At 55.1% G+C, this 12,389-nt stretch overlaps 6 protein-coding genes across 6 annotated transcripts; 1 reads left to right on the top strand and 5 right to left on the bottom strand.

Moving 5' to 3' along the window:
• Window positions 1-722: 722 nt before the first annotated feature.
• K452DRAFT_231134 (uncharacterized protein) lies at window positions 723-3,001 on the bottom strand (the record flags this gene model as incomplete). Its single annotated transcript, XM_033537145.1, has 6 exons — window positions 723-853; window positions 941-1,492; window positions 1,541-1,787; window positions 1,838-1,968; window positions 2,020-2,240; window positions 2,292-3,001. The coding sequence occupies 6 exons, from the start codon at window positions 2,999-3,001 to the stop codon at window positions 723-725; spliced, it is 1,992 nt and encodes a 663-aa protein (XP_033395743.1).
• A 500-nt stretch (window positions 3,002-3,501) lies between these two features.
• On the top strand, window positions 3,502-3,801 carry K452DRAFT_289425 (uncharacterized protein). Its single transcript, XM_033540825.1, has one exon. It carries the CDS (start codon window positions 3,544-3,546, stop codon window positions 3,766-3,768), a length of 225 nt encoding a protein of 74 aa, XP_033395742.1. The 5' UTR covers window positions 3,502-3,543; the 3' UTR covers window positions 3,769-3,801.
• Window positions 3,802-4,045: 244 nt separating this feature from the next.
• K452DRAFT_310378 (uncharacterized protein) lies at window positions 4,046-4,939 on the bottom strand (the record flags this gene model as incomplete). The annotated part of the gene is made up of 2 exons (XM_033543329.1): window positions 4,046-4,466; window positions 4,572-4,939. The coding sequence occupies 2 exons, from the start codon at window positions 4,937-4,939 to the stop codon at window positions 4,046-4,048; spliced, it is 789 nt and encodes a 262-aa protein (XP_033395741.1).
• Window positions 4,940-6,223: 1,284 nt separating this feature from the next.
• On the bottom strand, window positions 6,224-8,236 carry K452DRAFT_289423 (uncharacterized protein). Its single transcript, XM_033540824.1, has one exon. It carries the CDS (start codon window positions 7,826-7,828, stop codon window positions 6,659-6,661), a length of 1,170 nt encoding a protein of 389 aa, XP_033395740.1. The 5' UTR covers window positions 7,829-8,236; the 3' UTR covers window positions 6,224-6,658.
• Window positions 8,237-9,286: 1,050 nt separating this feature from the next.
• K452DRAFT_310376 (uncharacterized protein) lies at window positions 9,287-10,170 on the bottom strand (the record flags this gene model as incomplete). The annotated part of the gene is made up of 5 exons (XM_033543328.1): window positions 9,287-9,337; window positions 9,394-9,440; window positions 9,587-9,761; window positions 10,054-10,088; window positions 10,146-10,170. The coding sequence occupies 5 exons, from the start codon at window positions 10,168-10,170 to the stop codon at window positions 9,287-9,289; spliced, it is 333 nt and encodes a 110-aa protein (XP_033395739.1).
• Window positions 10,171-10,547: 377 nt separating this feature from the next.
• Window positions 10,548-12,284, bottom strand: K452DRAFT_253767 (uncharacterized protein). Its single transcript, XM_033538301.1, has 3 exons — window positions 12,147-12,284; window positions 12,029-12,090; window positions 10,548-11,976 (listed from the first exon to the last, which is right to left on the bottom strand). Exons 1-3 carry the CDS (start codon window positions 12,214-12,216, stop codon window positions 10,690-10,692), a joined length of 1,419 nt encoding a protein of 472 aa, XP_033395738.1. The 5' UTR covers window positions 12,217-12,284; the 3' UTR covers window positions 10,548-10,689.
• Between the last annotated feature and the right edge of the window lie 105 nt (window positions 12,285-12,389).

Raw genomic sequence — 12,389 nt, 5'->3', positions numbered from 1 at the left:
CGAGCAGCTTGACATGCATGCATGTGAGATCTCCCACCCTTCCTTATCTAAGTACGCTAACCCAAGACAGAAGGTCTTGGCAAGACACAGCATCGAACATCTGGGGTGGCCCCCAGTGCGAATCCAGGAACTCATCAATCATTTCCAAATTCCACACCAGCTACCTCAGCACCCACGCAATTCTACGCACGAAAACCAGCCCATGAAAAATCTCAACATTGTACCTATACCAAATATCCACATCCCTAGTCCCCCTTCCCTAGCTCTCTACACAGATCAACTTGGCATCAACATCCCGCCCCATTCATGCATGTATGCATTCTCACCCCGCATATGCACATACATCCGCTTCCACGCTCCGGGAGTCCAAACCAACTCGCACTAAAAGAGGAAGTGGAGAGAAGTACAAGAATACAAACAGCAAGAGCAGCAGAACGCAGACCACGGCATCGACAAGGACGATGAAATGCTCGAATCAATCCGCCGCCCTCCATGCAATGAGAAGAACGCAACAACGGCAACGACAACGACAAGCAGACAAAACAAAGAAACAGGGAGAGCGATGCCATTTCATTCCATCCCTCTGGTCATACCATGATTGATTACTCCGCCCCCGAGTTCGCCAGCCCTATTTCCGTTTCGTCAAAAGGTGTGATACTGTATACTTGCTGCTGATGTTTGTCCTTGCGCCTATCGTCCTAGATCCCACCAGTATCTCTCTCTCAAGGCCTCAGACATTCCCCGACGTTCACAAACGCTCCCGACCCTCCGTCCTCCGCCAGTACGTCGATTAGCGCTTCCGTCTGCTGACACAAGCGCTCGAGTGCCGCGCTTGATGACTTGCCCAAGCTCACTGTAACATGGTCCTGTTAAATCAACTTGTCCAATGTAGATCTCCTCCCAATAAATGTTGGGAGGTCGAGGGTGGATCCAAACGTACCTAGGATGGCGCTGTTCAAACCCTCCGCTACTGGGATCCTCTCGCGTTCCTCCAGAAGCCCTGCGAGGGTCGATTCTCTCGGATCACTGTACGCAATCAGGGCGAGCGTTTCCTCCAAGCCCTTCTTCACCTCTCGCCTTGGGTCGTCGCCAAACTCCTTCCGCAGCTCCTGTCCATAGTGTATTATCTCGTTGAAGAGATTCTTCTGCTTAATGATTACGCTCTCTTCATCTTCTGCGCTCATATCCATGGCTTCGCTGGCGCCATTGTTGTTACCTATTCCAGAAAGCGTGATGCCGTCATCCAGCTCCATTTGCTGAGTGAAGACATCCTCGTACATGCTGGCACCGTTGCTGGAGCCATTGCTGGCGTATTTGTAACTGGGCTTGGGGGGAGCAGCAGCATCGATGCTCTTGTTGATCATCTCGATGAACTTGCGGCAACGAAGCTTGAAGTAAATGTTTTCGTTGTCGCTCAAGACCGAGGGGTAGTAGGCCGTAGTCAATTTGAGTGCTTTGTCGATGTCTCCCTCGAGGATTGCCGCACGAATTCCTGGAAACAATTAGCAATGAATGGTCTCTAGAGGTCGGATTAACCAACTTTGCCGGTTGATAGCATCGATATCTTCCTCCGGTTCAAGGTCCTTAGCATTAGAGGGTCCTCCGATAGCCAAGGCGCGCGATTCTTCGCGCACCTCTGCTGCAAAAGCACGTGCAGTCTCAACATACCCATCGTGAGCAAGATACTGTGCGATGAGCTCGTGAATGAGAGCCGTTTCATCGAGCGGTGGTCGCAGAGATGTCACACTAGTTTGTCGGATTTCTCTCTGCACTGCAAATTGTTCTTTCTATAGACCTGTCAGTGTGGATTCTGGTACGCGGTTAGAAGAGGATTTACTTTAACCTCGGCGTCGATGTCATAGACGAACGGATATTGCCCGAAATTCGTTCGCAGGTGCTCGCCAGGTCTTTTCACACCAACCGATGGGTATAAATCAATTTTGTCGGAGATATGCCTGAACGCAATTCCTGTCTTGTGTTAGTATTGGATGTAGCTTCCAGATGCTCCAATCTTCATACCCAAATTAACTCCGTTTTTCGTATAAAAGGCCGTGTTGTTCCTGAAGTTGACACCGCAGCCGATGACATCGGTGGTTGAGAATTTAGGTCCGTAGTTCTTGCCAGATGACGTGCTGGCAAAACTGAATCCATCGTCTCCATGGTATCCCCAAGAATCCGGTTCCCAACCTGGTAACCTGTGGAGTGCAACTTTGGATCCCGAGAATCCGATTCCTATCAAACTGCGACCGCTGTCAGCGCGTCGTCTCCCGCCTTGCAAAAGACCTACTAACCCTTCTTTCCCCTTTGATACCACTGTAACCTCGTAGTAGTATATGCCGCATTGCCTGGGCATGGGATGATCGCTCCTAACCGATAGCGCTTCATCGTGTGTCTTGCTCATGCTTCCGCACTTTACCTCCAGCCCATCTTTCAGCAGATCCAGTCCACCAGACCTATCATCATCGCTCCACCTTGTCGGCCACGACTTGTCCCTATCATCCGTGTGTGTAGCAGGCGGTGGTCGTTCGATAATGTCATGGGTCATGCCCCGGTGGGAGGGGACCATCCTAGGGAGGTTGATGCTGGAGGAGCTCGCAGATAAGGAGCCGGTGCCAGAGGGCTGACCCATGCGGGGCTCGCGCTGCGCGGAAATGCGAGCTTTGTGCGCTTCTTCCAACCGTTCCGCATGCCGCGAACCCTTGAGGTAGGAGGGCACGAAGAAGGGTGGCGCGGACAGCTCCAAGCTAGCGCCGTACTGTCCATTTCCAAACTGCTGCGCGCCAGCTCGGTACGAGCCCGAGAAGCCGCCCTGTCCGTCCATGTCCAAGCCGCGCGAAGGCTGTCTCGAGTGGTTTCGTGATTGGTGTGCGGAGAAGCCGGTTTGGGATTGCGGATTGATCAGGTGGGAAAAGGCGCCAGATCGGGTTGGCTGGAACGGTGAATTGGTGGAGTTGTTCGCCGTACCCGCGGCGACGGAAGCGTACGATGAGCGCCGGAACATGGGTTGGCCGAGGCCTGGTGTTTGCGAGTAGGAGGTGTGAGATCCTCCTGATGGGTGAGGAAACGGATCCGTCTTGGACTACCGCGACTCTCGGCGGCGGCGGATCAAGGGAGCTGTCTGTCGACCGCAACCCGGTGGGGAGAGGGCCCGAAACGTGTCGGAAGGCAAGCGCGGCGCTGGTGCAGCTCTTGCAGGGCCAGCGGCCTATGGGTGAGCAGCCTGCGTGCGATTGCTGGCAACGATGGAATGGGGTACGGGCGGTGATGGCGAGCGTTTGGCGACACGATCAACGGCGACTTTGCACACTGCCAGCTCCAGAGACAAGCATCAGAAGCATTGCGGGGAAACAGAAGCTCGGCGTGCTGGTAAGGATAACGCTGAGGCAGCGGGACGTCTGGCTCTGATGGAGAGAATGTCGTGATCCCACCTTCGCTCGAGTTGGCGGGGAAGCTCCGAGGGCTGCTTCGGTACCCACCCGCCGCCTTATTCCCGGGGAAGCAGCCGTGACAGCAAAAGCTCAAAATCGCTTCCATACCTAATCTATGACGCCTGGTATCTTCCCTGTCCTGTGTACGCTGGGCACGAGTCCCACCACAAGCCCCCAAATAGTCACGCGCTACCTTCGATACGAAAGCATTCCCTTGACCCTTTTGTACCCGCCCATAACACCATGCGTTCGTGAAAGACTCTCAGACCGAAATAGCCCATCCCGCGGCCCGCATGGCCACCCAATTAAGTCGTCATGCGAGCAAAAAGCAGAAAAGTAATATACACCGAATCCCACGAGCCAATACTCTGCGGGAAATCCGCGTGCCTGAAGATTAAAGAAAAACCTGGGAGCTGGTCAGCTGACTGTGCAGGCAAGTAAGACAGCGGACGTGTTGCTGAAAGGGCGGGAGCGCGACCGGTTTGTCCACACGAGGGGATCTGATGATAAACCGCGTGACAACGATGCCACGATAAGGCGCATCTCAAAGATGGTGCGTGGTGGGGAGTTGGGGCCAGAAAGCGGAACAAATAAAGAATACTTACAAAAGCAAGATCTTAAACGGGAGTCATGGATGGAATCGGTGAGCTGGGAACATTAGGAAGAGGCATGGCCCTGTTGGGCGTGTCCATGTTGCCTCCGCCACTGCTGCTCTTTTCGCTGGCGACGGCACTGCTCTCGTTGACTTTGTTGGTTTCGCTGGTGCCGGTCGTGTCAGACTTGACGTCGCCGTTTTCGTCGACGGTGCTCTTCTTTGGGGTGCGCCATGTCGGAACGGACCAGGCGACGCCGGTGAAGCTCTTGAGTTGGAAGCCTTTCTTTTCCCACTTGCGGCACGGCTTGCCGGAGCGGTCCAGAGCGCGGAGACCAGCGTTGATGGCACCTTGGTTGGCCTTTGGGCCGAGCTTCTGCGTCGTAATTGGCACGACGCCGGCGAATGGACCTTTCATGACCGATGCGTCTCCGTTGAGTTCGCTGCTGTAGTATCATAGTTAGCACGCGTGCTAAAGCGACAATGCGACGGATGCCTCGCAGATGCATAGTCCAATCTTTCGACGACGGCGGGAGCAAAGTATAACTTACAGTCTGGGCTTCTTCTTGGGGCCGGGCTTGCCGCGCGGCTTGGGCATGGTTTCAGCAGCTCCACGCTTCGACCCAGGCTTGGGGCCGGGCACGCCTTTCCTCTTCACACCGTTCTGGGGAGGTGCCAGAGAGTTGCCGTCGATGGGAGTGGCGCCGTTGGGGAGAGGAGTCGAGACGGCCTCGGAAGCATCTTGCGACGGCGAGGGCTCAATGATCATCGGATCGGCGGGAGTGTCGGCGGGCGTGGATGAAGACGACGACTTTGGTCGCGAGGTCTTGCGGGCGGGCGAGTCGACGGGGAACCTGGCGAGCAGGTCGGGCGACAGGCGAAGGCGGACGAGAGCCGACTTGGGCGACCTGGCCGACATTTTGAGGCTCGCGACGGGAGAAGCCTGGGCAGCCAGCGTGGTCGAGGTGGTCGACATTTGGATGGCGTGCGTGGTGTTGAGGTGAGGGTGGGTGCCGGTCGCAGGCTCTCGACTAAATTGGCGTCTCCCTTTTGTTTCGAAGGGCGGGCGGCGAGTGAAGGGGTCAGGTGTGACCGAGGACGACTTGATGAAGGCGTAAGGGATTTGAAGTTGGGGCGTTGATGCAGGCCTACGGTGGAGGTGGTGGGGGATGGAGTGGCGGAGAGAATGGTGGGTGAAGAAAGGAGGGCGCTTGGAGGTTCGGCATTGTTGCAAATGGATGGAGGCTCACGGGCTGCTGGCGTGCTGGTGGATCGGCTGTCGCCCAGAGAGTGAGAAGCGGTACGGAGTGTCAGGTTCCAACGAGGACGTCACGTGCGCACGGCCGCGCCTTTGGTGATAGAGGTGCATGGTCGCGCCCTGCGAAAATATTATTTGCTACTGCTGCTTCTTGCGAGCTGCGATTTTGGTTTGCAGCCGTGTGCATTCGCGCACTCGCACTGCTGCTGCTGCTGCTGCTGCTGCTGGACGAGGGAGGGGGGGCCCTTTTTTTTTTCGCCGGTGCTGGTGCTGCAGAGCAAATTTGGCGTGGGCGCGGCGTTAAGCATCCGCGTTGCCCTCATCCTCCCACGGGCTCCAGCTCCTGGAAAATAGTCCCAGAGACAAGGAAGAGAGCTGAGCCACGGCCAACTGACAAGACCTGCTGCCAACAAAGAATCGGCCGCTCCCAGCGTCGTGCATCTCGCCTCCCGTTGTCTGTCGCCGCCCGCCCACCCGCGCCTTTGCCTTTGCGAGTCTTGGCCACATTCCGCGCGCGTGGTGTTGTCGTCGTCGTCGCCGTCGTCTAAGTTCTTCATCTGCTCCGCTCATCCCAATCCATCCATCCAGTCCATCCAATCCCGTGACGCCCGCCTTCTCTGTTGTCTGTCTGCCTTGCCTGGGCTGTGTGGCAATTCTCCCGCCGCCAGGGCAGCTGGAGCCTACGTCAACGCCGCCCGCCAATTACTTGTCTGGACCCGGAGCCTCGCTCCTCCCTCTCACCTCTCCTGACATGGATCACTCGGACATTTCGCGGTTTTCCCCTTCTCCTCCTTTCCGGTGACACCCACTGCCTCTCATGCACACGGCCTTACTGCATGCAGCTTAATGTCCACTCCGGACCTACAGGCCTCCAGCCGAAAAGCGGAGTTCTCTTCCACGCTCGCAACTCAAATGCCTCGCTTGCTCAACCCTCGCGAGAATAATGAGGCGGCTGCCGACTGATGACCTCCCACCCACGCCCATGCCGCTGAACCACCACCACTCATTCCCGCCCTCGTTTCCGTGTGTCATTTGTCGACCTCACATGCAAAGGAACGCTGCCGCCTCCATGTCGCATTGCCTGGCCATCCGCCACCTATGCATTCCTGTCCGAAGCTGCTGCCTCGTCTGATTTTCCCTTCACTGCGATTCAAGCTGCAACAATAGTGGGCTCATTTTCCGAATTCTTTCCAAATTTTGTTCTATGAAATTTCTACAAACACCTCATCTTCCGCCACCAGTCCCTCTTCATCTTCTCGTTGTTTCGTCTTTATAGTCTTCATGCAATCAGTCAGTCAATAAACAAAGCCACCCTAAGAAACAGATAACCAAACAAGGAAAGATAAGACGGAATCCAGCAGTCAGAGTTCCATGACCAGCCTATGCGATACGCTTCGCTGCCATGTTCCCCAAGAATGCCTGTCGAGGTGTCGTCGACCAGAACATGCCTCTGTCCGGGAGAACCACGTGATGTTCGCAGACTACGCAAAAGTAGGCCTGAGGATCGATTGCTGGTGGAGCGCCGCACCTGCAGTACTGAACCTGGAGTACCGGATTATCGTGCGATGGTCCCCATATAGCCTGTGCGACGCACTGGGCGCCATACTCGTTAAGATGCTTGAGGTATTTCTGACGATGGGAGAAGCAACGCACTTCGATGTCACAAGTGCATCCGTTGAACCCTGGTTGAAGCAGCGAAAGGCTTGAGGCCGCGCAGTCCTGACACTCGGGGATGAGGAAGCCCGTATCGAGCATATCGATGATGTTCCGGCTCATGGCCAGAGGCTCGCTGTCCATGCAACTTTCACAGATATGGTGTGCCTGTTGCTTTCCATCAAGACCGAGGTGGCTGTCCACGCAAGGCTTCCTCACGCCACCGTGAAGCTCGAAGTACGGCTCGTCGCAGTTGGCGCCAGGCGTATCAATATCCTCATCCCAAGTCCAGTACAACTCGGTGGTCTTTCCAGTGATCCAATCCCAGTACGGCTTGGGAATACCCAGCTTCGTCCAGCCCAAATCAGCCAGCGGCGAGGTCGAGATGAGTATGTGGGAGTGCGTGGCGCGGAAGTATTCCGGCCACATCTCATAGAACCATTTGCGAGACAACAGCCTGCCGTCGACGTAGGCTTCGATAGGAGGACGCAGTAACGTCTGTACGATGTCCTGGAACTTCTGGGGGACGTCGTCACGCGTAGGGAGCACGACGCTCGTGGAGACGTAGTACGGGTCATCGGAGCGAGGGAGGTTATCGCGCGCGCCGGTAAGCCAGTCCCAGAATGTCTGAGAGACTCCGAAGGCATCGGCGCTGAGCTTGCGCAGCGGCGACGCTACGAGCATCTTGCCGTTGCGCGACTTGAAGTGTCTCGGCCAGCGCCTGCTCATCCACAGACGAGTGCGCTTGCCGGTGGAGTAGGTTTCGGGCGGCGGCATCATGGCCTCGTTGACGATGTTGCGGTATTCTTGCGGGATGTTGACTGCGACTGAGGTGTTAGCGCTCGCGCTCGCTGGGCCGCCATTCTGGCCGGGCGGGTTGAAGGACTGCCCAGACATTGCGGATTGTTGAAGGAGAGGAGAGTCGGTTTGTGCCAGGTAGGCTAACAGCTGGCGTTCTAGGTTGCGATCCGCTTCACTCGGGGAACTAATGCGTGTGAAGGCCTTGTGTGAACTCAGACGTGAAAGTTCGCGTATAGCTCGACAAGGAAAGCGCGATGGAGAAGTTCAGTTGCTTTTCTGCTATGGCGCATTCACCTCCAGCGCACTAGCGCCTCTTATTCACGTCTGCCACCGTCTGTTATCTGTACACAACTCCTCATTTACTGAACTAGTTAATTGCTAGAGCACTGCTCCAAGACCGTCTCTTAACAGTCGACACTGTAACAAGACTCTTCGCCCAGACGCGCACACCTACTGTAACACACTCGACAGACAAACAAACAATAAACAAAGAACGAAAAAAAATCTCTGGAACAAAAGCGAAAGCACCAGACCAGACCCACCCAGTCGCGCTCATTGTGACTGAAAAACAGACAGGACGTTGCGGAACGGCATATTTGTTGAAGCCGCAGACGAAGACCGCAAGACGTCTAACACCGTGCCCCACAAGCCGGCCTTGTGCGCAGACATCTCACAACTTCCAGCGCGATATACGATATACATACAAACACTTGATCGACGAGCGCGCTGACTAAGCTCATCTAGCCGCATGAAGCAAGCGCTAAGCTGCAAAAGGCAAGTATGCTATGTCTGCCAACACCACCCGTAGTCTGGCGAAGACACCAGCCCGGGTCTCAAATAGGTATCTGGCGCGGACTTTTACGTGTAATGCTCTGCCGTAACCAGCAAGAGCGAACTTGCGGTGCGAATGGCCAGTCGCTTAACTCCGGCTCTGGTGTCTACCTAGTGCAGTGCTGTAAACGGTGATATTGGCTCGGCGTTGTCTATCAGAAAGCTCTGGAGCGCTGAGTCTCTGTAGGGATGTTGGTCTATGGTAAGGTGTTTGTACGATGAAGGATAGCTGGGAAGTGTGTGTAGAGGAGGTGAGATATACGGTTGCGAGAAGAGTGTTTTTTCAGCGAGCTACCTAGCACGCGGCGCTGAGCAGTTTATATAGGTATTTGAGTTTGGGGCTTGCTTATACATGATGTAGGTAAACCAACATCTTTCCGCGCGAGTCCTTGCGTAAGCTGGATGTCGCTATATGCTGGGTTTGCTACGTGAGTCTTCGTTGCCATTTGCGTGCTTAAATTCGTCTCTCCCGTCACAAGGCTCGCTTCCCGTATCTAAGCAAAGTACGTTTGGCACTGCGAAAACACATTGCTTTGTCGTCTCCATGCCCAGGTGTTAAACAAATCACACAACTTTGAGTGTCACGAATGCCGGACCCAGTATAAGTGCAGAGCATGAAACGTGCATTTGGTATCTGGGTACATGCAATCATCCAGAGTTTTGCTCCGCCCCATACGCCTAATTTTCCCCTTTTGTTTTCGTTTTCCCCTCGAACGAACGCACTTAAGCGGTGTTGGTGGAGAGGATGTCCGAGTCACCGGCATCCAGGATAGCCTTAGGGAGAGATGTTAGAAATGCAAATATAGGATAAGCGTTGAAAAGGTTCTCACCATGGTGGAGCAACGGAAGAGCTTTCCGCAGGCCGTGCCCAGCTCGACTGTACGAAGATTAAGGTTAGCACGCCGTTTTCCCTCCAAAGCCCTACATGGGGACTTTTTCGCAGGGAAGGCCTTGAGACGGAAGCCGCGAGACAGCTTGTCTCTTGGCCGCACGCGAAAAAGCCAAGGAAAATTATGGACTTACTGTTGTTGCCGGAGAAGTGGTGGACATTGGTCTTGGCCAGCATAGCAACGTACTCAAGCTCGCTCTTGCGGAGCGGGGGAGTGTTGCCAGCGATGATGACGAGCTTCGCCTTGCCGGAACGGAGGGTCTTCAGGGTGCTCTTGTAGCCGAGAGTGACACGACCAGACTTCATCACCTATAGGAAGGTCAGTACCATCGTACGACCAATAGTAATGTACGGTTCTCAGGTGCTCAGAGAACTCGGCCGAAATCCCAATGTCTGGCAACTTCGGTCCTTGTCATGATTCGGCGCCCAGCAATCCTTAGAACTAGACTTCTGGTCGCGCTCGCGCTCTTTTCAAAAGTCGAGTTCGTGGGCGGACCATGCTTGACATGGATCGAAGACATAACGCGAGGCTATCGGCGACCGAGTTCCCAGTGCATCCGAGTTTTGTCTAGAGGGTGTGATGCAACGCGACGGAACGTACCAGCGCCAGACGGCTGTTGATGGAGTCGGCGGTCTCTGTAGATGAGGGTCAGCAAAACTCCCCAGCTGGTGGTGGATGTATATTTCACGCACTCTTGCTCTTCTTGGTAGGGGCCATCTCGAAGCGTTCAGATATCGAATTGGGGGAATCTGAAGGGGTAAGGTCGTCGTTGCTCTCCGGCTGAGGAGTTGAGGTCCACAGAGTTTTGCGCGGTAGTTGTGAGGCGACATTGCACTAGACCGAAATCGGTATAACAAGCGAACCGATCGTCTCGCGCTGCAGCACGCCAACCCTGCATGTATAAAGGGTGAGCAAAAAGGCTAATAGTCTAGTAAATAGTTGTTACAATTAGAAAGCATTTTTCCACCGTCTAACGCTCTATATTTGTGCGCTTTCCTTTTTCCCACGCGCATTTCGGCTCCCGGCGACTTTATAGCTACAACGTTGACGAAATAGACTTTTCTTATATACATATACATCAAAAGCATAGACTTCAGAGAAAGGTTATTCATAATGGGTTTCGTGATATCAAAATCCCCGAGCCATCCTCCCAGGCTTAGAGTAGTTCCCACCAAGCTTAGGGCAAAACCAAAACAACAGATCCCTATCCCCTCAAACGCCAATTCCATGCACAACTCAATCCGCCCTGCGCCTTTTGCTGGCCGCGCTCTGGGTCCGCGGCGCCCCGCCTTTCTTCTCGTCCCCGCTGCCCTCGCCATTCATCCAATCCTTACCCGCACCAGGGCTCTTCCTGCGGTACTGGCCGGTGCCGACCATAATCTCCTCGTCCTCACTATCGCTCACGCCCACGTCGAGCACGATAGGCATGCGAAACTCAGCTGGCTCAAACTCAGTCTTGCCAGGCTCAATCGTTAAAACGTCGACATCCTCATCCTCGAGATCAAGTCGCCGCTTGTGCAGTTCCTCAAGCGGCTGGATGTCGAACTCATCCTCACGTTCCACGTACTCGACATTCTCTTCCACCTCGGCGAAGTCAGGCGCCAGCGCTGACCACCGCTGCGGCGTCACAATTGACCAGAGGTAGATGCGTCCCGACTCGATGCCGCCAGCTGCCACGAAGGGCCGGTGCGGGTGCCATTCCACGACTGCAATCTCTTCCTTGGCTTCCAAAATTTTGCTCAGACTTCCTCTGCCCCGCTCCCACACATATATGTCATGGTTCATGTAGGTGGATGCTGTGACATATTCGCCCGTGCTGCTGAAGCATACGTGATTCCAGGAAAGGCGATTGACCAGGTCTTGAAATTTATATTGCGGAGTTAGCGTCATACTGTCAAAGTCGAGCTTCGGATCGGTGAGCTCGGGCAATTGGAAAGTGCGGATAATGCGATCACTACAATTTACGACCATATCGCGGCCTGAGGCGGTCAAGCGAATGAAGATCACAAGGTTGTTTGAGAGGCGCGTCGAGTAGCGAATGTCGCAGGCCCGGGTATCGATGATGTTGAGCCAGCCTTTGCTCGTTCCTGCCAATATGTAGTCTCCTGTAGGCGTAAAGACGGTGACGGTGCTTGTTTGCTTGGCGTCCTGGGCAGTTTGTCGCTCCGTCGCATTGTCGCGCTCAATCTGCGACCGCCGGGGCGCGGAAGGGAGGACTCGCTTCTTGGGGATCTCGTTGGCCATGTCGACCAGCACGGGCTGATCTTCAAACAGCGCCGCGACAAACATAAGGTGATTTTTGGGATGAAGCTCAGCGATGAAGACGGGCGCGCTTAACCTGACGGTCCGTATGCGCTTGCCGTCCTTCAAGTCCCAAAGCACACATCTCCAGTCTTGCGATGCACTCAGCAGGTATCGATCGTTGGCCGACCAGCTCAGCGACTGAACCTGGCGCGTGTGGCCGGTGAGCTTGCGCGCGACACCATTGGTCTCGAGGTCGAAGATGACGACAGCGCCGTCAGCCTGCGCAACAGTAAGCTACAGAGAGGGCGCGACGGTATCGGAGAACAGCTACCCTTCCAGAGGCGAGGTAGTCGCCGCGATGGTTGAAGCGCATGCATGTCGAGTGCCCGCTGTCTGGTAAACACTTAGTCTCGTGGAGAGGGCGGGTCAAGGAAGTCGACCGTACATACGTAGCTTGCCAATCAGGGCCTCGGGCGTATCCTGTGCCAGCACAGCCGGGTCGATAAGCGGGAGGTTCATGAGCGGCAGGGTTGGCGAAGCATGTCGCGAGTGAAAGGCGCAAGTGAAAGGCGCAACAAAGGGCGACAAATGCGGACGGGCAGATGCGCGCTATGCGGCTGATGGCGCAGGCGAAACTCAAACAATGGATGCAAGTTTAACCGAAAAGTGGCCGACCGCTGCTGGCGTGGATC

The sequence above is a fragment of the Aplosporella prunicola genome (assembly GCF_010093885.1).
Source record: "Aplosporella prunicola CBS 121167 unplaced genomic scaffold K452scaffold_18, whole genome shotgun sequence".
In the NCBI taxonomy this organism is placed as follows: domain Eukaryota; kingdom Fungi; phylum Ascomycota; class Dothideomycetes; order Botryosphaeriales; family Aplosporellaceae; genus Aplosporella; species Aplosporella prunicola.
The sequence above is the reverse complement of the archived record's forward strand: the minus strand, read 5'-3'. Positions and strand labels throughout refer to the sequence as shown.